We start from the raw sequence: 24700 nt of genomic DNA, 5'->3' as shown, positions 1-24700 counted from the left end.
AAAAATTGACAGAGACCCATCTGAGTGGAGTGTTATTTCTATAATCTCAGCTATTGCAGTAGAATCCTTTCCACCATGGTTATTAGAGATGCATGAGCAGCTCTCTCCACCCTCTTTTATAGACTGTCATACACAAATGCAAAGTGGAAAGCCTACAGGGGCAAATCTCTGAGAATTCAGTAAAGGAGACAAGAGGAGAAGGTAGAAGGTGACTTCAGATTCATTAAAACTTTGTATTAGGGACTGTAGACCCTGACTGCTCTTCGAGGACAGTTTCAGTTCCCAGCACTTACATGTATTTGGTACACAGACATACATGCAGGCAAAATATCCACATACATAACAGTTTCAAAAATTAAATTAAGCTGAGCGGTAGTGGCACATGTCTTTAATCCTAGTCTTCAGGAGGCAGAGGCATGTGTATTGTTAAAAACTCGAGGCCAACCTGATCTACAGAGCGAGTTCCAAGACAGCCAGGGCTATACAGAGAAACCCTGTCTGAAAAAAGCAAAAAAGAAAAAAGAAGTTTTTTTTAAAAAAAGCTGGGTGTGGTGGCACACACCTTTACTCCCAGCAGAGGCAGGTAGATCTACGTGAGTTTGAGGCCAGCCTGGTCTACTGCTTATAAACAAGTGAAAATAGTATTTTCATCTGTCATCTAGGACTTAGGAGAATGGATTTATTGATAGTGGGTTTTTTTTTAATCCCTAGTCAGACTTTTTTCTTTTAATTTTAACTTTTAATCCCTTTTAGTACTGACTACACATTCAGAACTGCATTCTTCCCTTTAGAGCAGTGGTTCTCAACCTTCCTAATACTGCAACCCTTTAATACAGTTACTCATGCTGTGGTGATCCCTCAACCATAAAATTATTTCATTGCTACTTCATAATTAATTTTGTTACTGTTATGACTTGTAATATAAATACCTGAACTATTACCCCTGTGGAGGTGGTGACCCACAGGTTGACAACCACTGCTTTAGAGGTTTGATGGCTGTGATTATTTTGTTTGCTGTAGTGCATGCAATGGCTAACATCCTCACCACCACTGGAAAGAACATGCTTTCTGACATTCCCTTGACTGGTGTGCTTTTGACCTCGGTGCATGAGAGTGGTGCACTTGCAGCCCCTGGGTTCAGTGCAGGTGTCAAGCCAGCACTGGGAGAGCCTTGTCAGCAGCTTGGCAGGTCTGTTTAGCTGCCTTCACAGCACTGGTGTTGCTCAGCAGTGGCAATTTTCTCTACATGAATGTTCTTTTAACTTTCCCAGTATGGTCATGGTACGTTAAGTTGCTGCATTTACCCAATGGAATTAGTGTAAGCATGCGCTTAATCACCTTATCTCAAAAATAACTCACTTTAATATGCTGTTTGTTTATTCTTATTCTTTTTATCAGATCTTTTGCCTGGGTAAAAAAGCACCAAAAGATAAATTGCTGGAATGTAGTTTCTTTAACCTAGAATAAATGCAATAAATCAGCCCAGTATAGTCTCCTCAGAAATTGGGTCACTGTATGTTCTCTGAGAAGAAACTGACTGTTGGCCTTGCAGGATAAATGGAGCAAAGTGGACTCTGAAGACACCTGTCTCACTTGTGAATTCACATCAGGCCACAGTGTGGTACATATGTACATTTGGTGCAGTTGAGGGAGAGCTCTAGGTTAAATAGACATCTTCTTTGAATTTTGTAGTGCTTAATTCACATATTCCTGGTCTCCACAAGGAGTATTAGCTTATTTACCTTCTGATATAAAAGTATGTTTGATGATATAAACAAATGTATGTGATGACATATTGGGCCACATTGACCCTTTTCTTTCCATAATTACATCTGAGCAAAATCTGAATCCTAGTTTTCTGAGGAGAACATTTGCACAGTGTGGGTTTGGGACACAGAATTCTGCTGCTTGAAATTATGTTAAAGGCCAAGTGGTCAAGCATTTGAGTTCGCCTAACCTGTCTGTTTTCTTCCAGAGACAGATGACTACGCTGAGATTATCGATGAGGAAGACACATACACCATGCCCTCAAGTGAGTAGGCTGCTTATCACAAAAGCTTTAGAGCACATCTGTCATCTGAGCACCTAACAGAAATGTTCTTTCAGTTTTGGGTAGAAGTCTGTATACCTCCCTTAAAGTCAGAAGCCTGAAATACAGTTGCCAGAGATAATTTCTTTCAATTGTAGAATTTTCGTGGCCTCATATTTTTGGTTCTATGATAATGTAGCCTTCACTGATTATTTTGCATCTATAGAAAATGAGTATTATTTCGAGTTCAGATGTACATATGCTCAGACTGAGTGGTGTTACTTTAAGTTCAAAAGTGTATTTGCATACATTGTGTGGCTTGCTTTTCTCCTTGAATTATCCTCATTGCCATTCACTAGTGGAAACCAGCCTTCCATCTAAGCAGCACACTAGAAGGAGCTTGCACAAAACTAGACAGCACAACACAGAACCCTTTACGGCCTATTCCAGCTTGGAAATGTCAGCATATTCTTTTGTTCCCAGTGGCTATGCACCTTGTTGGTAGAAGAAAATCTACATGCCCAGACCCTGCTTGGGGGTTGTCCTCATATCTTGAATTATATAAGTCCTTAAATTTTCACTTTGGTGTAAAAATCAATCAGTTAGTTAATTAAAGGCCACATCTAGGCCTTAAAAATTAACTTGGAGTCCAAATGACCTGATTTCATGTATTTTAAAAAAAAAACAAAACCTACTTCTTTTGAAATTATGTACTTTTCTTGTTGAATATTTTTAAAGTGTTCTCCTGTGGATTTTCTGTATGCATTAGGGAAACATTACCAAAACAAAGAGAAAACAGACAGGCCTCTGAGGCTTGTACTTCTGTGCAGGTCCACCTGTCTTTCAAGAGTCCCTTTAACTCTGTACAGGGACTGAGATGAGTATATAGGTTTGGGTTGCCAGTAGCAATGTGGAAAATCAGTTCACCTTGGGTTTGCTATTTTGACTAGCCTTTAGTCATTTCAGAGAATCCACATTTGTGTTTTATTACTTATAATAGACTAGGAAATGCAAATGCCCTTTATCCAGAATTTATGAAATACCTATTTAAATGCCTTTGAGTTAACTCGAAGATGTTTAGTTGTTATATGTGTTTCGTTCCTTTTTTATTCATCTGTGCTTAAAATAAGTAAATGCTATTAAAATGTATTCTCCAAGTTTGTTGTTGTTAACCTAATTGCTACTAGCAATTTCTAAGCAAGGTCTTCCACTTTTTTTTCCTCTCTTAATTGCAATACAGAAAGCTATGGAATAGATGAAGGTAACAGGATCCTTTGACATAACTGCATTTGCTTGCAATTGCCACCATGGAGTGATACGGTGTTTCAGTTTTAGTTAATATGTTTTCAAACTTGTCATTGGTTTACTCATACTGTTAAATTGATGGAATTATTAGCTAAATCGATTTTAAAGAGGAAGGAAAACAGCTGTCTAAATCTTGGGTGATCTATTAGATTTAGTTGTCTGACACAGGAGTCTGTTAACTCTTATCTGTCGTGTTGCTCATGCCATAGTTGGGACACGCGTAGGGTGGCGTGGGGTGATTCTCATGCTTGAAGTAACCCAAGACTGAATTGCTAATCTACCCGAGTTTGATTTTTCTGTGTTCCTAGCAGATATTTTATCTCCATGTGCCTCAGCAGTCTGCTAAATAACTCGCTGTAACTCAGGATTTTGGAACACATACTCTCAAACATTTGTGCTGGTATATTCAAGTCAAAGTCATCTAATTTTGAAATTAATTTCTAGAAACTGCCTCTTTAAACTCTTTTAGCTCCATAAATAATCTAGAGATAAGATTATAATGAAGTGGAAAACTCTTAAACTTTTAAAATGTAGTTTACTCCTAACAGTTTAATGTTGCTTCCATACTTACAAATTTCAGTTATTTAAAAAATAATTGCTTTAAATAATTTTTATAGTCTTCATATATTAATATCTAAACCAGTAGTGATTATTAATTAAGGATATAATTAAGTATTTAAAGCCATTACTTAGAAAATTATATGATACCAAATAAATCAGATTCCTAAACACATTACAGACTTAAAAAAAAAAAAAACCAACCTACATTCAGCCAAACTCATTGTTTGGTAGTTCTTCTAATACTATAACTGATTGATTGCTGATAGTCTTTAAGATAATGTTTAAGAGAGTTCCACTCTTTCAAACATTTTTTATGTTAATATGCTGCAAATGAAAATGTATTCATGAATAATAATTAGACAAATATATCATGCTATACCCACATTTGGAATTCTGTGCCTGTTTATATATGTGTGGGTCGTGTTTTTCAGCCAGGGATTATGAGATTCAGCGAGAAAGAATAGAACTTGGACGCTGTATTGGAGAAGGTCAGTTTGGAGACGTACATCAAGGCGTGTACCTGAGCCCAGTAAGTCCTTTTGACTATCAGAAATCAAGACTGATTTTTGATTGTTTAAGTGTATAAGATTAGTGTTTACAAAATTGCGCAACAACTTACCACAGTCAGTTTTAAAACTTTTTGTTCACTTCAAAAACTTGGTACCCATCAGCAGTTATAGTTCACGCTACACATCCCTCCCTAGCCTCTGGCAGCCACTTGTTCCCTTTCTGCCTCTCGGGTGCCTCTCAGTTTCCCTGTTGAGGGAACTATTCCATATAAATGGAATCATACAGTATGCCTGCTTCTTCCTCTTTGTTGCCTTATAATATTCCTTTGCATAGATGAGCCGCCTTTTAATTACCCTTTTTTAAAATAATTTATGTGTATGAGTGTTTTGCCCGCATGTATATATGTGTATCATGTACTTTACTGGTGTCTAAGGAGGTCGAAAGAGGATGTTGAATCCCCTAGAACTGGAATTACAGACAATTGTGAGCTGCCTTGTGGGAGCTGGAAATTGAAGTTGGATCCTCTGGGAAAGCAGCAAGGGTTATTAGCCAGTGAGCCATCCCTCCAGGTCTCATTTATTTATTCTCCACTTACTGAACATCTAGGTTGTTTCTGCTGTTTGGTTATTAAGTGCTGCTATGAACAATAATGTGTGGAGTTTCCTCATATAGTAATTATGTTTAACTTTTTATCTACCAGTTTTCCAAAGCACTCTTTATTTTACCTCCTAGCCAATATCTTTATATCTTCAATAGTGTCCCGCATACTTCTCTTTTTCTTTCTAGATTGATGATTTTTAAATTATGTTTCAGAATTACAATATATTCTTCTTGTAGAAACTTTTTCTTTCTTTCTTTTTGTTTTTTTTTTTTTTTGTTTGTTTGTTTGCTTTTTCAAGGCAGAATTTCACTGTGTAAGCTGTCCTAGCACTTACTTTGTAGACGAGGCTGGCCTCGAACTCACAGAGATCTGCCTGCCTCTACCTCTCAAGTGCTTGGATTAAAAATGTTTGCCACCATTGACCTGTGAAGAAACTTTTTAAAGCCAGTGTTGATAGATGCACAGAGATGGCTGTGATAATGTCATGACAACACCACAGGAAATTGATTGTTGTACCATCCTTGGTATGGAAACTTGAGAGATGCTTTTTCATAGAGCCTCCATAACTGCCCTTTTAAATATCCCTTACCCAGATATAAGGGAATGCTTCTTTCTTGTCCCATCATGTAGTTGGATGTTCTGCTTCTCATGCCTTTCCTATGTTGTTAAGTTGGATTGCATGATGCATTGTTTACAGTTTTAATTGGCAGTATAAACCTGGGAGAGCTGGGTCTTAAAATGAGGCAGACTAAAGTTTCATGCAGTGGCCCATTTTATTCAGAGCATCAAACAATTTATATTCTGAAGGTTAAGCAGAATCACACAAATAAGGTATTCAGTTCTGATGATAAGCCACATGTGACGAAAACATGTTTTTCCATAGAGGTGCATAATACCAACAGCTGACTGTGATTTGAAGAAATGAAGGTTATAAAACTTGTCTTATTTTCTTAGAGTTTTCTCACAAGCACCCAGAATTTTCACATTGCTCTATTCTTGTACTGTGTTCCATCACTTAATTAATACATTTTTTTTTCTATTTTCTTTTTTCAGTTTCAAAAAACCTATATCTGTATATATTTTCATTGTCTTAACTCTACCTTTTGAGGATAAAATACAGCAAAAGGAAGCCTGGGTCTTAATTGGGTTAAAGACCTAAGCTTAGACAAGGCTCTGCCTGACTGCGGTGATGATAGAAAATGAGATGAATTTCTGTTACCAAATCCGGTGGTCTGCCTTTTCCTTTTATAGCTGCTGATGAGTAGATTTCCAGACTTGTTACTCACCTGGCTCACACCACAGAACTGGTGAACTCCCTCCTTGTCGTCTGCCACACCCCCTCTTTTCCTTTCTGTACTGTCAGAGTTTGGATCTAGTGACTTGTACATGTTAGGGAAATGCTATATTCCTGAGCTACATCCCCAGCCATCATTTTGTTTTTAAAAATGAATCTGTCTTGGAGCTGGGCAATGGTGGCACACTCCTTTAATCCCAGCACTTTGGAAGCAGGCAGGTCTCTGTGAGTTTGAAGCCAGCCGGTCTACAGTGGAGAAAGTAAAGGCTAGTTAGTCTAAGGCCAAAAGACAGTAAACATTCTCAGTTCTCACTTCTTTGTGGAAGTCTTCAGGGTGAGGCCCACACATTAGAAAGGGCAGCCCACAACTTCAATGTTAACTCACTGGTGGAAGAGGTGTGGAGGCACACATCTGACATCCTAGCACTTAGGAAACAGGGCAGGAGGATTGTGAGATCAAGGCAGCCTATTTATATAACAAAAGGAAACTTTGTCTCTTTTTCTCTCTCTCTTTAAGCAACCAAAAAATTGAACTTACTCAAAACAACCTCACAAAAACATTCAGAAAAATATTGTCTCACATCTCATTCCCTCATGATCTATTCAAAAGGGAACATAAAATTCACCCTGACCAAGTGCTGTCTAAAGCTCTGCTTACATCATGCCACCTTATAAATAATCTTGTGCCTTCTGGTGGACTCAGAAAGTAAGTGGCTCCTCTCTCTGAGTCTAGGTTCCCAAAGAAAGTAAGGACAAAAGGTGCTACTCGAAGGTTAGCTTGTCAGTGTCATAAAGTTGTAAGGCACAAGGTAAATTAGCTAAGTGCTTGAAAATAGTGAACAGAGGGCTGAATCCTGGTATCCCTGTATACAGAGTTTTCCCGTCCAGGCAGCCTCTTCTCAACCACAAGAAAGTCTTACTTTTAATTTTAAATGCTTGGTAGATAGCTTATTACTAACTAGCTCTTACAAAATAAATTAACCCATTTCTATTAATCTATGTATTGCCACATGACTCATGGCTTTACCTGTTCTCCAACATATCTTGCTCCCTCTGTGTCTCCTGGCAACTCCTCTGACTCTCCCCTTCTTCTTCACATCCTTCTCAGTTTGACTCTTCCCTCCTAACTTGATCCTGTTCAGTTATTGGCTAGTCAGCTTCTTCATTAAACCAATCACAGTGACAGATCTTCACAGTGTATGTACAAAAGGATTATTCCACAGCATTTTCCCCCTTTTGTTTGGTTAAGAAGGAAGGTGTTAACTTTAACATAGTAAGATTATATGCAATAAAAGCAGTTATCAACTAAGAATTACAGTTACAATATCCAGTCTATTTTAATTTGGCAAAATTAGAGAAAATATTATCTTATTTTGTTGCATCTTAAGTTTTATACTTAATTTGCTGTCTATCATTACTAAGGAAAACTGTAAATTTAACTATTTAGTCTTTAACTCCATCAAAGACACCAGAAGGATAAAATGTTACCTAATGATAAGGGACATCAGGCTGCCTAGACAGTCACCCAAAGTTTCTTTGCTACATCAGGGCATCCAACTCTAGCCTATTGGCCTAGCATAGCTCACAGTCTTTCCTGTAAAGCAGGGAATTTTGAAGGACTGTCTTTCCTTATCTTTTTTTGGGGGGGGTGGGGAGTTTCTAAAATTTATTCACTTATTATGTATACAGTATTCTGTCTGCATGTATTCCTGCAGGCCAGAAGAGGGCACCAGACCTCATTACAGATGGTTGTGAGCCACCATGTGGTTGCTGGGAATTGAACTCAGGACCTTTGGAAGAGCAGGCAATGCTCTTAACCACTGAGCCATCTCTCCAGCCCCTTTTTTTTGGTTTTTTGAGATGGGTTTCTTTGTGTAGCTTTCTAGCCTGTCCTGGAGCTCAATCTGTAGACCAGGCTGGGCTGGAATTCACAGAGATCCACCTGCCCTGCCTCCTGAGTGTTGGGATTAAAGGTGTGTGCCATTAACACCTGGCATGTCCTTCCTTATCTTGGCAAATTTCAGTAGTCACTTTTCTTGCATCTTTTCTTGCATCACTTTTCTTGCTGGTCAAGAAAACTTGCTGGGCCAGTTTGAGCAGTAACTGTCAGCAATTGAGGCAAGGATAGTTTCTTTACCCATATGGCTAGCTTTTACCATAAAGGAAACAAGCTCCATACAGAGTTTCTTTTATGCACATTATCTTCTGTGAATGAGATTGGTGCTTCGAGAAGCAGGCATGTCTCACTGTCATGAAAAAGTCTTCGATTATTAAACATACTAAATGCTGTATTCAGTAATTCTTTGACGTGTTTGAAGACCATCTATCTAAATAGATCTGTGTGTAACCTTTAAAACATATCTAACGTGACTGTAATAGATGACTAGTAATCTGTATTTCTTAATTATTATATTTTTAAATGAGCTGCATAAACACAATACCTTAAACAAGAGTAGAAATGCACATACAGTATAACAAAATTAACTTTAAATTTGTATTAATAAGCCAAAATCCTAACGATTGTATAATATTTAAGAGTAATAGTTCTAAATGTGGTACATTTACACAGTGGAATACTACACAGCAGAAAAAAATAACGACATCTTGAATTTTGCAGGAAAATGGATGGAGCTAGAAAACATTATTTTCAGTGAGGTAGCCCAGACACAGAAAGACAGTTATCACATGTACTCACTCATAGGTGGTTTTTAAACATAAAGCAAAGAAAGCCAGCCTACAAATCACAATCCCAGAGAACTTAGACACAATGAGGACACTAAGAGAGACTTACATAGATCTAATCTACATGGGAAGTAAAAAGTAGAAAAAGACAAGATCTCCTGAGTAAATTGGGAGTATGGGGACATTGAGGGAGGATTGAAGGGGGGGGGGGGAGCAGAGAGAAATGTAGAGCTCAATAAATATCAATAAAATTTTTTAAAAAAGATTAATAGTTCTGTTTTGGATTAAAGTAGATTCAGTAGTCTACCCTTGTATCCTATCATTTCTATATCCCCCTTTTCTTTTGAGAAAAAGATCCTAGAATCTAACTTCCCTTATTTAGCTTTTTTCCTGACCATTACTAATAACAACTTGTAACCAACCTCCCTTACGTAATAAGCATCCATAACACATCTTTTGGGAATGTGGGTATTGTTTTCTAGGCTACTTTCTCTTATTTGGGGGCATTGGCATCTTAGCATATCCCTGAGAAAATTCAGGATAATGATTAAGTCTTGGCTAGAATAGTTTTTGAGGCTGTACCATCTCAGACAAAAGCCTTAAAGCTTTTATAAATGCACAATTCCAAGAAAACTGCAACAGAGGCATTTTCAGATGCTGGATCACCTGGCTCATCCATTTTCATTGGTGCTTGGTCCCCTTGTTCTTAAAATACATAAAAATTATGTGGTGTGCAAAAGTCAGTTAAAGATGATTTTTCTGTTTTATATTTGATTAGGTAAAATATGCTTTATGTGTCTTGTAGTTCTTGCAGGTTTTTTGTTTCTTAAGTGTCTGTAGCCAAGATTTCAGGGAGTCTTCCGCAATCAGACCTGATTTTCTTTAACCCAGAATGAATCCACAGCTTCTCATTTCCTGTGGAAATAAAAGCATAATCTTTCTTCCAAAGCAACGTATCTTTTGACTTTCATTTTGGAGTCAAAACATTTTTTAAATGTATAGGTTGATTTAGTCTAGCACTTTTCATAATCCAGTGTGTTTTAAGTTATCATTCATTTATTAGCATTCAGAAAATTCAGTGACAACACAGCAATATACAGAATCCAAACTCTATGTATTTTCCATCTTTATGACTTTATTCCTTTTTAAAGAACTTTATTATTTTTAAGCATTTTTTCTATAATTGTCTGTATCTACTCTTTTTCTTCCAAGCTTATGTATATTTTTAAACACTCTATAATCTGTTTAGAGTTTTTCTTTTTTTCATCTGAATCTCTCTTTATTGAGTATCTGTAATATTTTTTCTGACCACGTGAGCCTTTAAAATGTTAAGCGGTGTCTCTGCTTTGGCAGCTGACTTTGCCTGACAGCCTAGCTTCATGGCAGAGGTACCAGCACAAGAGCCACATTTACTGCCCCAATTCTGGGGAGCTTTTGGGTCTATGCTGCCACTGAGTAGTATTCTACCTGCTGCTTATAAATCCCGTTTAAATGTTTGATAGCAAAACCTCTTTAAAGAACCACCTAGCACTGAGTCAGGACGCAGTCTCTTAAATGAGCTGTGCCTCTGCTTGCCACTAGCAAACAGCCTACTCAAGAAAGAGCAATTACCAAGAAGCCGAGTTTGATTTTTTTTTTTTTTTATGTGTGTGTGTGTGTGTGTTTAGAATCCTTTTTTAAGCTTTGTCAGGTCTTATGTGGAAATTCCAGTCCCACATTGAAACATCATTTGTAGGAGGAAATTTCTATTCAACCAGCAGCTTCCAAATAAATACACTGAGGCTTATATTATAAATGTCTGACTGATAGCTCAGGCTTATTCCTAACAGCTCCTACAACTTAAATTAACCCATTTCTGTTAATTATATATTGTCACATGGTTTACGGCTTTACCTGTCCTTCAGCATGTCCCAAGACTGAAAAGGCATGAAGCTATCTTTTCCTCCACTCTCTTAAATCCAGTTCTTGCTGCTTGTAACTGATGCTTCTGGTGACTATGAGTTGCCCTGAATCACTTTTTAAGTAGCTGTCCTTCTACCAGCATGGCTTGGCACCTACTATGCCTTCTAGCAGCTGTTGACTCATGTTCAGCACACAGGACCTGGGTCCCAGTAGTCCATTCTCAAGAAGAAAATAGCAATAGTCCAATGGGAAACCTACAGAGATCACAGAAATACTCAGAGCTGACCAAGGAAACCAAACACAGACCACATAGCCCTGGAAGAGACCAGATAGCACAGTTCTCTTCACACCTAGCCATTTTTAGGAAGCAGGAGGTTGTAGACAGATTCAAAGAAGGATTCACAGCAGCACTATATCATGGCCTTTGTACTGAGGTGTGCCTCTGCCTGGGTTATTAATCCACATTTCATAGGATGATGACAGGAGTTAGGCAGTAGAAACAGTGAGACCGAGGTGACTTGGCATTTGTAAAGCCCTGTTTACTCCACTTTTATTTCCTCTTCTCTTTTCTGCTTTGCTTAATCACAGAAAGTGAGGCATATTACATATAGTAAGGTAAATAAATGGTTTTATCAAATACAATATCTGCCTGTGCTCCTCCATACCGTGTCCTTGGTGCGCTCAAAACAACAGACCATTTCTTCCCTTCTTTTTTCTCTTAAGCTCTTTCCTTTGAACTTATTGAAGGCAAACTTCAGGTTTTAGAACTACACATTTTCTTGGATTTTCTCCTTTTCTGTAGGTCATGCCTTCCTAGTCTCCTTTACCGTTATTTCTTCTTTCTCTGACTTTCCCATTGCTGTAGAGATGCAAAGCACAGTCTTGACCTGCTGTCTCTTCTAGCAATGTATAGTCTCAAGGACTTGGACTGTCCCTAAAGCCTTTTGTGTCTCAACAACATTTCAGTTTATCACTTTTAGAAACCATCAACTTCTGATTTTTCCTTCCACATTATTAGTTTCTCTGGTCAAAACCTGAATTCACTCTCTCCTGTCACTCCAAGGGCCACCTTTGCCCAACTTTGAGGGAAAAAAAATCCAAATGCCCAGTCCTCCTCCCACCTCCACTGCTGCCCACTGTCCATTCCACCAGTACCCTTTCACATCACTCTCCATGCCTCACCTCACCTTCTGTATCATCTCTCAGCAGCAGATGGAGCCAGAGTGCCCCTTCCAAACCCAATGATCAGAACCACAGGTTCAGTTATGCACAGTGGCTCCCGCTTACACTCTGGACACTGGAGAGGCTGCTGCAAGAGTGCTACTCATTTGAGGCTCACTCTCTTATCCCACCCCTCCATTCTAGGTCCCTGTCTGTGTTTCTGCACTTGCACACTATGCTGCTGAAGCCTTTGGTACACTGCCCCCATCCCCAATTCCCTTGAACTGCATGTTCACCATTCCTTTAATAACATGTAACTTCCCCTCCGGATGACTGGCTCCATCTTCTCAGGGTCCTTGTCTTCCTTTCATTTTGTTTAGTGAAGTGCTCCTCGTACAGCTGCCACCACTTTGTCCCCCACGTCCTGCCTGATCTATTCCTTTCTGCTAAAATGCATTTCTAACACATTGTGAAATGACTGACTTTATCTTTGGTGTTTCACACTGGAATGCCAGCTGACCCAAAGCAGGGACCCTTGCATCTGTTTTTCACTGGTACATACATAAGTGACTTGCCTGTGGCATTTCACATGCATGTCCATTTTACTCTGGGTTTTTTTTTTTTTTTCAGTTAAAAATACAGAATATTTTTCACTCTCTCATTTTACAGTTTTAGTTCTGTCTGATCATAAATCCACAGCTACAAAGCAAACAGGTGTGTGTGTGTGTGTGTGTGTGTGTGTGTGTGTTGACTAATACAGAGAACTTTTTGCATGTATGTATGATTCTGTAATTTCCCTGACACAGGAGAATCCAGCTTTGGCTGTTGCAATCAAAACATGTAAAAACTGTACTTCGGACAGCGTGAGAGAGAAGTTCCTTCAAGAAGCCTGTAAGTTCTTTGAAACTTTTGTGCAAAAACTTTTTTGCCTGAATCCAGCCGTCTTTGTAAGAAAGTTGTTTTCACTTTATAAGACATCATTACTCACCTTGCAGATTAATGTCCAGATTTGTCAAGTTTCCACAGGCAGACATGTTTGCATGTAGAGAAAGGTGGTACATGCTTTTTATTTGCTTCCTGTAGCATTTAGCATCTTGGAGCTGTAGTTGGTACTTGCGCATAAATCACTCTAGCCCAGATCTTGCCAGGCACTATGAGTACAGAGGTAACCAAGACAACACAGTTCTGTCCTGATAGAGCCCATAAGCTATAGATGAGTCAGGATCATGACTAGCTTCTTGCCCTACAGAGTCAGACCGAAACCCCAGGAGAGGCTTCCTGTGACAGCTTCCTGAGTGACTTTATAAAGAAATGATTCTCCCTACCACCCTCAGCCCTCTGGCCTAGGTGTGTTACATCCCAGTTGTAAGGCTGTCTCAGATGAGCTGTGCATTATGGGCCTTCTCTCCTGAAAGGACAGTGGTGGGAAGTAGGATTTTATGTAGCGTGTCCATATCAAGCACACTGATATTCATTCTCTTCTCTTAGGGTTTCTGCATCTTATCCTTCAAGTCCCTGCCTCCTGCCTGCTACTGTCACCCATAGGACCACATTCTGCTCCTCCTCAGAGTTCATGATTAAATATACATACAATGATTACATGTGCTTATTATCTGTCTCTCCCTCTAGACTTTAAACTCTATGGGGGAAAGGGCCATATACTCATCACTCTGCACAGGGACCATTGTAGGACTTGGCCTGGGGAAGGCAGTCAGCACAGGACAGAACTTCAGTGATGGTCAGTACACAAACATTGGATGGATCTCTTCCACTTTACATTTCATGCCGCCTGGCCATCTAGTCAGTCACCACAGAGTAATTCACACTATAATATCATCTGTTAACTGTATCTTTAGACATATTCTTCAATCCCTGATTTGAGAATAAAAAGGGACCTGGCTAGTGGCTTTTATCTCATGTACCTAAGCCAAAGAATGACAGACAGCTAGTCTTCAGACCTAGCTTCCTGCCTGCCTTACCTTGGAGTTTTATGCGTTGTCTCTTTTTCACAAGTGCATATATCTAAGCAGGTGACGTGCTGTGGTTTTGGAGAACACCCTGCAGAACTCAGTTGTATATTTCTGTAGAAATAGCCAGGTTAGATTAAGACTTTCTGTTGACAGAGTTGCTCACTACTTCCTTGGGGACTGTGACAGGTGCAGTATAGATGACTCTCCCAGGCTGTAAGTAAGATGGGCGAGATGGTTGTGAGCCAGATAGTAAAGATTTCAGCCTTGATGACAATGTAGCTTCCATCTCAACTCTTCAGCTCTGTCACTGTGCTACAGAAACACAGATACATAAAGGACTGTACAGAGAGGCAAGGTTGCAGTGAGTTTACTTGACAAGCAGGTGGCCGCCCTTGGTTCTTCATCTACTGCAAGATAGATAAATGACAGGCTAAACTTAACCTGGGATTTGTAGTGCAGTGTGACAGTTTCCGTATGACTTCAAGACCCTCCTCACCTCCTCATTCTGTGCTCTGTATCATCTGCACTAATTATTTCAAAGGAAATAAAAGTCACGAAACTATTTGTGAAGATTATGTAAAACCAGAGGTTACAGTAGATACCCTGGGTTCCTGGAGATTATCACAAGATAACAGAGTGATTAAGCAGTGACCTGAATTTAACAATACAGCACTTAATGATATATTTTGGGTTTCTATTCTCCAAACAAACAAGCAGGGGCTGGAGAAATGGCTCAGCAGTTAAGTACGTGTTCTTATAAAGGGCTTGGATTTAGTTTCCAGCACCGACATCAGGTGGTTCACAACTACCTGTAAATCCAGCTCCAGAGAATCTGACTTCCTCTTCTGGCCTTTATGGGTAGCGGCACTCACATGTGCATGCTCACTCAGAGATGGATACTTTTGATGTTACGGTATTTCCTTGCTTGACATCCTTTTGTTTTATTTTTTGTTTTGTTTTGTTTTTTTAGCGGTCTAAAGTCTTATGTTTCTATGGCCACTGAACTGATTGCCTTTAACTACTTGGACTTTGAGGTTCATATGTATGCAGTACGTTCTGGGTCTCCTTGGGCTCAGTCAGGTGGTCAAGCCCTATGACTTCTGTGGACATCACTTGGCATGGGTCCCTCCTGACAAAAGTACTGGGCCACAGTAGAACATGAAAGCCAGATACCATTAAGTGTTTCTCTTTCACACCGTTCCTCACTGCTATGTGGGAATTGTCCTCTTTAGGGACCTGAGATCATCCTTTTATACACACACACACACACACACACACACACACACACACACACACACATATACATACTCTGGCAAACAAGACCACAGTGGTAGGTGCTAGAGCTATTTAGGTTCAAGATTTAGAAGTCCCTGTGGTTGCCTTTTGGGTATAACTCTTGAACTCCCCTTTTCACCAGAATGGGTTTTATCTTGTGCTCTGATCGTGCCATGTGCCTTTTTTTCTGCCAACTTTCACTCACATACAGCCAAGATTGACCTGTGGCTTTGAGCACAAAGTTTTTAGCGATTCAGCCTTGTGTGTAAAGTGAGGTAATGTAAAGAACCTGAAAAGGCTTCAGAAGATTAACTGAAGACCACTTTTCCCCCAGTAACAATGCGTCAGTTCGACCATCCTCACATTGTGAAGCTGATTGGAGTCATTACAGAGAACCCCGTCTGGATAATCATGGAGTTGTGCACGCTTGGAGAGGTACCAAGATCCCAGACTGTCTAGCCATGGTGGCAACAGCCTTGTACCTGCTGTGTGATATCCCTCACCTGCATAACACAAATACACAGGTTATATTGTTGAGGATTATGTGTGCTTTTTATTCAGAAGCTGTGGTATAAATGTCTTCTTTATTGAACTGAGCCTGGTGGAACACATCTGTAGTCATCTCTTCTTGTGAGTTTGAAGAGTGTTGGTTCCTTTATCCTAGAAATTTGAAGCCTCTCTGGACAATATAGGCCCCATCTTTAGCATAAAATGAGATAAAATCTTCACCATTGCATTCCCAGACAGTTTCCTCCTCAGCAGTTTCTTTCCCATCTAGGTGTGTTATTGGAACAGATGACAGCAGATAACCAGGTAGTTTTCCTAAAGAACTAGCTTCATGACTTGAGGGTGAAAGAAACAGTGCTAAATCTAAACAGCTTCGTAATCCTTTTGAGAATTCACTTCAAGTCTTTCAGACTAACCTATTACTCAGTTTCTTTGACACCTGTGAGTAATAAGCAATGAGTAACAGAATCATTGGCCCTGTTTGATATTCTCCAAAAACTTGGGAACTAATCAGTCATCACCTCCACCTAGAAAAAGGTGTGATAGAAGCTTGCTAGAAAAGCAGATCCTCAGATTCTGAGCTCCACTGGGGTTGCTGAGTCTGACTCTTTTTTTGTTTTTTGTTTTGTTTTGTTTTGTTTTGTTTTGTTTTTTAATTAATTTGTTGGTTGGTTGGTTTGGTTTGGTTTTTCGGGACAAGGTTTCTTTGTGGAGCCCTGGCAGTCCTGGAACTTGTTTTGTAGACCGGGCTGGCCTTGAACTCAGTGATCTGTCTGCCTCTGCCTCCTAAACGCTGGGATTAAAGGCATGTGCCGCTGCCACCTGTCCTGAGTCAATCTCTCTCTCTCTCTCTCTCTCTCTCTCTCTCTCTCTCTCTCTCTCTCTCTCTCTCTCTCTCTCTCTCTCTCTCTCTCTCTCTCTCTCTCGATGTATTTATTTATTAAATGTTCTGCCTATATACCTAAAGAGGACACCAGATCTCATTATAGATGGTTGTGAGCTGCCATGTGGTTGCTGGGAATTGAACTCAAGGCCTCTGGAAGAGCAGCCAGTGTTCTTAACCTCTGAACCATCCGTCCAGCCTCTGAGTCAAACTCTTAACTGAACAGGGAGATAACTAGCATTCATTTTACATCATCCTCTTCCCTTCGCTCTGCCCTTTCAAATCAAATGGAGGGTAATGTATGGGTTTAGTTTTTCTTTTTTTTTCCTTTCCCTCACTTTTGCTTTTGAGGAGTTTGCTAAATGCTGTTGCTAAATGCTTCCCTTTTATTTATCAATTTTTTTTTTAGAAATTTGGGTGTTGATAAAATTTTGTATTAGTGTCTAGCTGAATGAATGGTGTAAGTGATAAGACTGGTAAGCCCAGTGGGAGAAAAATCCAGTGTGTCTTCGTTGTAGGTATCAAAACCATGGGCGAGGAAAGAAATTGGACTCCTTCTTCTCCTGTCTTACCCTAAAACACTCCCTGAAGCTCAGCAGGATGCAGTGGAGTAGATGGATGTGCTGTGCTTGCAATAGTGACTGTTCTCTGCCTATTACTGTGCAGCAGTGCTTCATAGCTCACTTTTCTTCCTTCGGGCCCATCTTTTACATGTTTCAGAAATTTGTCTGTATTCATAAAGATTCTAAATTTTAAAGGGATTTCAAATGAAAAATAACTGTTTTATTTTTATCAAAGAAGAACTAAAATATAATACAATTTAAAATCCATTTAGAAAGGTGGGCATGTTGTTACATGCCTTTACTCTGACTCAGGTGGCAGAGGCAGGAGGATCTCTGTGAGTTTAAGGCCTGCCAGGTCTACACATAGAATTCCAGGCCTGCCAGGATTACATAGCATCTTTCCCATCTAGGTGTGTTAATGAATCTGTATTTCATTTAAAAAAAAAAATCATTGGGGACCTTCACAGTGTTGTGTGTACCTTTTGTGCTCTTAATATGTATATATATATATATATATATTTCTAATTTCTTCTCTATTTCTAATTACTTCTCTTTTGTCTTGACCATTGTTTCAAAAGCTGAGGTCATTTTTGCAAGTAAGGAAATACAGCTTGGATCTGGCATCTTTGATCCTATATGCTTATCAGCTTAGTACGGCACTTGCGTATCTGGAGAGCAAAAGATTTGTTCACAGGTAAGGCATTCATGAAGCTGCTGCACCTGCACTGCCTACTGATTGGGGTGAGCAGTTCTAGAGTGTATTCACTTTTCTTATCCCTGACAGAAACAGCTTCAGGAAGGAAGGATTTATTTTGGTTCAGGCGGATCCTGGCCATTGTTGTGTGGAAGTAGAAGCCACTCTGTAGTATCAGGAACTAACCTAGAACCAGCTGACCAAGGTCTGCTGCAATGATCTGCCAGTTAGGTCCCATCTCCAAAAAGTTCCACAAACTCCCAAAGCAGTGCCCCCATCAGCTGGGAACGAGCTGCCAGGGGGCCATTTCAGTAACAAACAGTTAACAATGAGAAACAAGGAAGGAAGTTACTTTGCACCCTGTACAAGATGCTTGTGTATCATTTGAACCTAGTGTTCAGTCATTAGAAAGTCATGGTGTTGCTGGTTGGTGGTAGTGCACGCTTTTAATCCCAGGGCTTGGGAGGCAAAAGCAGACAAAAATGAATTTGAGGCCAGCCTGGTTCTAGGTCAGCCAAGGCTACACAAAGGCTACACACGATTGTCTCAAAACAAACAAACAAACAAACAAAAAAATGGAAGAAAAGAAAAAAAGTCATGATGTTGAGCCAGCTATGGTGTGGCATACCTTTAATCTGAATAACTTGGGAGGCAGAGGCAGGCAGATATCTGTGAGTTCCAGGCCAGCTTGATCTACAGAATGAAACTGTATTGGGGTTGAGTGAAGGAGTCATGGTTTATTATCCCCTTTCAGAGGGAAGGACCTTGGCTTGTTAGCAGAAAAAAGATTTTAATAGGCCAGTCATGTTGGTGCACACCATTAATTCTAGCACCTGAGAGGCTGATACATGGATTTGAGGCCAGGCTAGGCTGCAGTGAGAATGTCTCAGTGTACCCCTGCGAGTGCTCACTCTTTCTCCTTTCTTGTATGATGCTTTCAAGATATATGTTCATTCTCCAAACATAATCCACAGCCTGAACTTACAGAATAGTAAATATGTGGAAGTGGCCCCAAAGCAGACCTGAGACTGCAGAATATTTACATGTTGTGAGTGGCACTTGTCATTCTTCAGAATGTTACTTAGAATTTGCAGCTTTGGGTTGGAACACAAGTGAAAGTTTCTATAATGTGTTTCCTCAGGATCACAGTAGAGTTACTGTTTTGATGTCCAATATTATAGCAAACTGCATCATAAAAGTTATACAGAACAAGTGCTTGCGGGGAATTCTGTTTATGAAGATCTGTTATGCTGACTGTGTATCCACTGCTTGTCGGTATAATGTCATTACTGTGTGAGTTTATCAAGGCGATAAGTGTTTTCAGTGTTTGAGAAAGCATTTTGCCATTATTCGTAAGGATCATCAACTCATTCTTGTAAATATCCTCTAGAGGAATACATATGAAGTAAAATGATCTATGTATCTCTTCATCTTGTATATAAGCTGTCCTTCAAAATACCTGCCTGTATATCTGTATGTAATAATCATGAGTTGATGAGATTTTGTTGTGCTTACTGTCCCCAATTTTCCTTTATCAGGGACATTGCTGCTCGGAATGTTCTGGTATCCTCAAATGATTGTGTAAAATTAGGAGACTTTGGATTATCCCGATATATGGAAGATAGTACTTACTATAAAGGTGAGAATCCAGGGCAACAGCTGGGAAATGGGCTATGAATCTGTTATTTGAGTTTTGTTAAGGGGAGTGTTGGTTTTTTTGACAGGGTCTTTATTGTATCCTGGGCTGGTCTCAAACTCCTTGCCCTTCAGTCTACCAAATGGTAGACTAGGTATACCCAAACACATCAAGATTTTAATGCAAGGTGTGTCACAATGTGTTTTCCTGAAGTCCAAGGCCAGTTTAGTAGAAGGATGGCCTTGTCAGACAGTGGTGCTTAGACAATCTTAACCCAGACCTTACCTCAAAATAACTCAGAACAGCCTAAGGCTTAGTTATGAGGAATGTAACTATAAAATTTAGAAGAAATAACATAGTAACCCTTTAAGATCTGGAATTAAGCAGAGGTTCGTACACATGCCACCAATGATTTTGAAGTGATTTGGGGGCATGCACAGGGCAGTAAAACCTTTGTGCTTTCCCAGGCTGTACATTTCCATCCAAGGTCATTCTGAGCCAGAGGAGTTGGTCAGAAGGCAGAACATAGCTCTGGCTTCTGTTAGTAGCGGAACCCTAGTCAGTGGGTTTAAGCCCTGTTTATAAAGAATAGAACCCCTGAGCATGATACATTTTAGGATTTAAGGTTTAATCTCTACGTGATGTGTTTATGTATTTTCTGGGAGCAAGTTCTGTATCTGGGCCAGCTTAGAACATAACTTGCCAGCAGGAATGGAATGTATATTCTTTACATGGGGCATCTGTAGAGCAAGGGTCCCAACTGCAGGTGAATGTGCTCCAGTATAATATGAAGCCCTGTGTAATGTGCTGTATGTTGTTACCACCACTCACAGATTCTTACTGAAATGTAGAGGGGAAAGGCATCCAAGTTTTCTGTCCTTACCCCAAGCTAGCCACTTCTCAACTCTCAAAGCACCAAGTAAATGTGTCATTCTTCCAAAGAAATGGATGCCTATGTGTCAGAGCTGATGCTTTTTATTTTGATGCTAAAAATCTTGGCTAGTTTTGTTAGGTACTCAAGCAGCTAACAGAGATAATTCATTTTCTAAAATTAATCTTCTAGCTTCCAAAGGAAAATTGCCTATTAAATGGATGGCTCCAGAGTCAATCAATTTTCGACGTTTTACCTCAGCTAGTGACGTGTGGATGTTTGGTGAGTATTTTAAAAAAAAAAAAAAACTTTGCTATATTGTGCAAAATAAAGCTAGCATCATCTCTTCAGATGAGCATCTCTTGTTAGACACTGCTACAGTGTCCTCTGTGACCAGTGTAGTCTCTCATCACTGCTCCTGCTGTCCTCTTCCTTCCCCAGAAGGGACAGCTGCCTGTGTTCCTCTTACTGTTCTCTCATACTCTTCTACTGTCCCCAACTTGTAGGTTGTTCTGGCTCTGGGAGAGACTGCTGGCCCAGAACATCTGTACTTCTTTCTCTTGTTCTGAAACTGCCTGTCTCCAGGCTTGGGAGCTGGCACTTCATCTCCTCTGACTTGGCATTCAACATACCCCTCCCTGCTTACTCTGTGGCCTATATTGTGTTGAAAGTGTGATCTGCTTACACACTTTCTGTGATTGTAAACTGACTGACTCTTTTTACTGTCTCCAGAACTGTCTTTCCTGATGTTGGTCTTTCTGCTTGGGATGCCTGATTCTTACACTCTCTTCTCTAGCTGGACTCCATCTAATTTAAAATGTCCCCCTTTTCAGGAAACTTAACAAAGCAGGTGTCTCTCTGTGCTCTGCTTTTTCTTTTGTCATTGATACTCATCTGTGGCTCTCGTGGATAGTCTTGAGAAATTATCTCTGTAAAGTTTGAAACTGCTCCGGAGGAGAAATACAATTAAGTTTATTTAACTTCTATAAGTAAAATTAACTTCATAGATATCAAATAAACATTTGTACTTTTCCTTCTCTCTGAATGCTGTTGATTTTAATCCATTTCGTTCTTTGGCAGGGTTAGCAAGGCTCTGGGTCCATTCAGTGCAGGTGCACTGCTCACCTTCTCAGAGGACCCTGTGCTTCCTAATCTAAATGCCCATTTCTGCACATTGTAGCATTTTTGGAATATCTTGAGATTTTATAGTCAGTATTCATCAGGACAGTTTTTAATGCAGCTGTACTTTTTGTCTTCATGTGAACTTTGTCAGTTTGAGTTGTATTGTTACTTTCAGTGTATGATTGTTTTAAAAGAGTTTTTTTGGTAAGAATAAAATCTAAATAGTAAGAAAAGATTATTACATAGCTACACTGGCTGTATTTTCTCATTTCATCATATAAAATAGTAGTGTTTACTATTTGTAATAATCAGTGGCACCATAGATTGGATTTTTTTGTTGTTTTTTTGGGTTGGTTGATTAGTTTGTATTTTCAAGTTTTGTTTTCCCAGGCTCTCCTGGAACTTGCTGATAATACTGTCCTGGTTCCCAGTGAGGAACAGCTCTGTAGCACGTTATTTTTGTCAGGGACTCTTAGAACTTTAGTTCTGTGAACTAAATTTGGGATCAATTTCAGAATCCGGTTCCAATGAACACATAATGTCGCTTGCCTCCATAGAGTCCAACTTCACTCTGCCCAGTCTATACTTTCTTCCGAGGGCATCATTTGTAAATATGTGTTTAAGAATAGAAGTGAAAGAACTGTAACTTCCCTAGGTGAGACGCAGGGAAGGCTCCTTAGAACTGGCCTATCCAGAAGGTACAAGAATCAGAAGGGCTAGAATACAGACTGGCATTGGTGGTGTGCTAAGAAAAAACCTGCACATCATTCCCTGTATTGTTTCACTATCTCATGTCACCACTATAGTGTCAGTGCTGTTCAGTTTTTCATTTGTTTGGAAGATAAATTCTTTGGTGAATAAGATGATGAACAGATCCTTGATTCCCAGAATTAGAGAGTGGGTGCACCTTCTGAGGTCCAATCATAGTCTTTTGTTTTTTGGTTTTGTTTTTCCAGACAGGGTTTCTCTGTAGTGTAGCTTTGGAGCCTGTCCTGGAACTAGCTCTTGTAGACCAGGCTGACCTTGAATTCGCCAAGATCCGCCTGCCACTGCCTCACAAGTCTGGGATTAAAGGTGTGCGGCCCAGCTTAGTCTTTAGATAAGATGATGTTATCTAAACAAGATGATGATGCCCTTTCGCACCTTGGTGAGGAATCTAAGTTTTCTTGAGCTCAAGACTTTAACAAATTAACATGGTCCTAAGTTAGTAGTGGGGCAGATCTAAAAATCACTGGGGATTTGATTTTTGTTTTGCACTGGTAAAGCTGGGAACATATTACATTAGCTGGTGGACTACTTGCTAATTCAGAGTTTTCAGAAATAAGCCACTGAGAAAGTTCTGACTCTTATGTTGTTCTTCATGCCATATGAACTAGCTGTTGCTATCTTCCTGTTTTGGGGCACTGACTGAATGCCACCATCTTTTAGGCGAGTTGCCCAGATCTGCCAGCTGCCTATCTGGTCCCTGTAGCCTGGGCCTTTCTCTTTGGGTGCTGAGCTCACTGCACTGTTTTCGTTCCCACTCCGCAGGTGTGTGTATGTGGGAGATACTGATGCATGGCGTGAAGCCTTTTCAAGGAGTGAAGAATAATGATGTGATCGGTCGAATTGAAAATGGGGAACGATTACCAATGCCTCCAAATTGTCCTCCCACCCTCTACAGCCTTATGACGAAATGCTGGGCCTATGACCCCAGCAGGCGGCCCAGGTTTACTGAACTTAAAGCTCAGCTCAGGTAGGAGTGGGGCATCGAGGGCCTGGGGCGGGGGCAGGTTTACTGCTTCTCCTCCTCTGCAGTCATAGCTCTGAGATGGTTGTCAGCATATCTAAGGTGGAACTGCTTCTTCTGGACACAGATACTTTGAAATTTGATTTGTATGTCTTGTTAGAGCTATTTGTGAATTAGATCTTCAGTTCTTACTAAAGCTCTGATTATGATTCACTTCTTTCCCCTAGCTTCTGACTTAGGGCTTTCAGGCCTGTCATTATTTTGACCCAGCTTGTATCTCCAGTCTCATATAACCCCTTGCTGGCATTTTGTGCACCAACTGAACCTGACTGATAATTCTCCTGCTGTGGCTCATGACCTTTTCACATGCTGTATTTTTGATCTCCCTTTGCTAGTTGATAAGTTGTTCCTCGTGAGTCTTCAGAATCTAGCTGAGATGTTCCCTCATCCAGTAAACCTCCCTCATCAACCCCATCACCCAAAGAGAGAGCCCTTACTTTGGCACCTTCGAGAACTTCTGCTGTTGTATTTAAAACATCTATTGTTTGTTCGGGAATTTTGTGCCAGGCACTGGTAGGCACCAGGTCTCTAGGAGTTACCAGTCCCCGAGAAGCTCACACAAAAACCAGATTTGTGCTGAGACTACCTCAAAGAAGCATCTACAGACTACCTGATGGCTTGTCTGTGTCCCTAGCATGACTCACCTGATAGTTGTCACCATGTCCTACTCATTTCTGTGTCTCTGTGCTGGGGTTAGGACTGAGCACCGAGTACCTGAATAAGAAGTTTCTTGAGTCTGTTTGGACGGAGCTAGAACTTTGATAAGATTGTGGTTTTATATAATTTGCAGGCATGTGCAGCTTGATCACACAAATAGCACTTTGGCTCAGTATGTGCTTCACCTTCTCCCACGTTTAGGGAATTTCCCTAAGTTTGAGTTGTTTACTTGTATTTTTTCCAAAAACATCTCCAAGTGTAACAGGCCAGAATGTTTATCTAAACACCTTCTCTACCTTTCCTGTAGGCCCTTAGGAGTTCATTCATTGAGGGAGATTCCTTCTGGGAGTATGTCAGAGAGGTCAGGTATCATAGGATACAGTTTATACAGTGAGCAATGTTTGCTAAGCACATTTGTGTCCTCAGCCTAGAGAGCTCAGTAGTCATACTGAATAGATAGTGGCAGCTATACTCATTTAGTGCAGTGAGGCTTCATTCTACAAGACCACCTTTGTCTTGGTCCCCTCAGTGCATAGCCCTGGGTATGGTTATTCACCCTGCGATAGGTCTATATTGACTTTCTGAGTTTCCTTCCACCTAAACCCTGAGTAACTGTTTCATTGTCTTTGTTCACTATTATAGCTGCTTTGCTCAGCAGTTTGGCTGGTTGCTTTTTAACTCCTCTTCG

General features: G+C 40.1%; 1 protein-coding gene across 4 annotated transcripts in view; it reads left to right on the top strand.

Annotated features, from left to right (window-relative positions):
• Positions 1 to 24700, top strand: part of Ptk2 (protein tyrosine kinase 2) — a 101058-nt gene that overhangs the window by 26470 nt on the left and 49888 nt on the right. For all 4 annotated transcript variants that reach the window (XM_038344062.1, XM_038344061.1, XM_038344060.1 and 1 more), the window contains exons 7-14: positions 1976 to 2032; positions 4327 to 4424; positions 12852 to 12936; positions 15625 to 15725; positions 17822 to 17937; positions 19476 to 19576; positions 20637 to 20726; positions 23097 to 23301. In XM_038344062.1, coding sequence (XP_038199990.1) covers positions 1976 to 2032; positions 4327 to 4424; positions 12852 to 12936; positions 15625 to 15725; positions 17822 to 17937; positions 19476 to 19576; positions 20637 to 20726; positions 23097 to 23301 — 853 coding nt within the window. The remainder of the gene's footprint in view (positions 1 to 1975; positions 2033 to 4326; positions 4425 to 12851; positions 12937 to 15624; positions 15726 to 17821; positions 17938 to 19475; positions 19577 to 20636; positions 20727 to 23096; positions 23302 to 24700) is intronic.

Source organism: Arvicola amphibius, chromosome 9 (assembly GCF_903992535.2).
Source record: "Arvicola amphibius chromosome 9, mArvAmp1.2, whole genome shotgun sequence".
Lineage (NCBI taxonomy): Eukaryota > Metazoa > Chordata > Mammalia > Rodentia > Cricetidae > Arvicola > Arvicola amphibius.
This window is presented reverse-complemented; position numbering and strand designations above follow the sequence as displayed.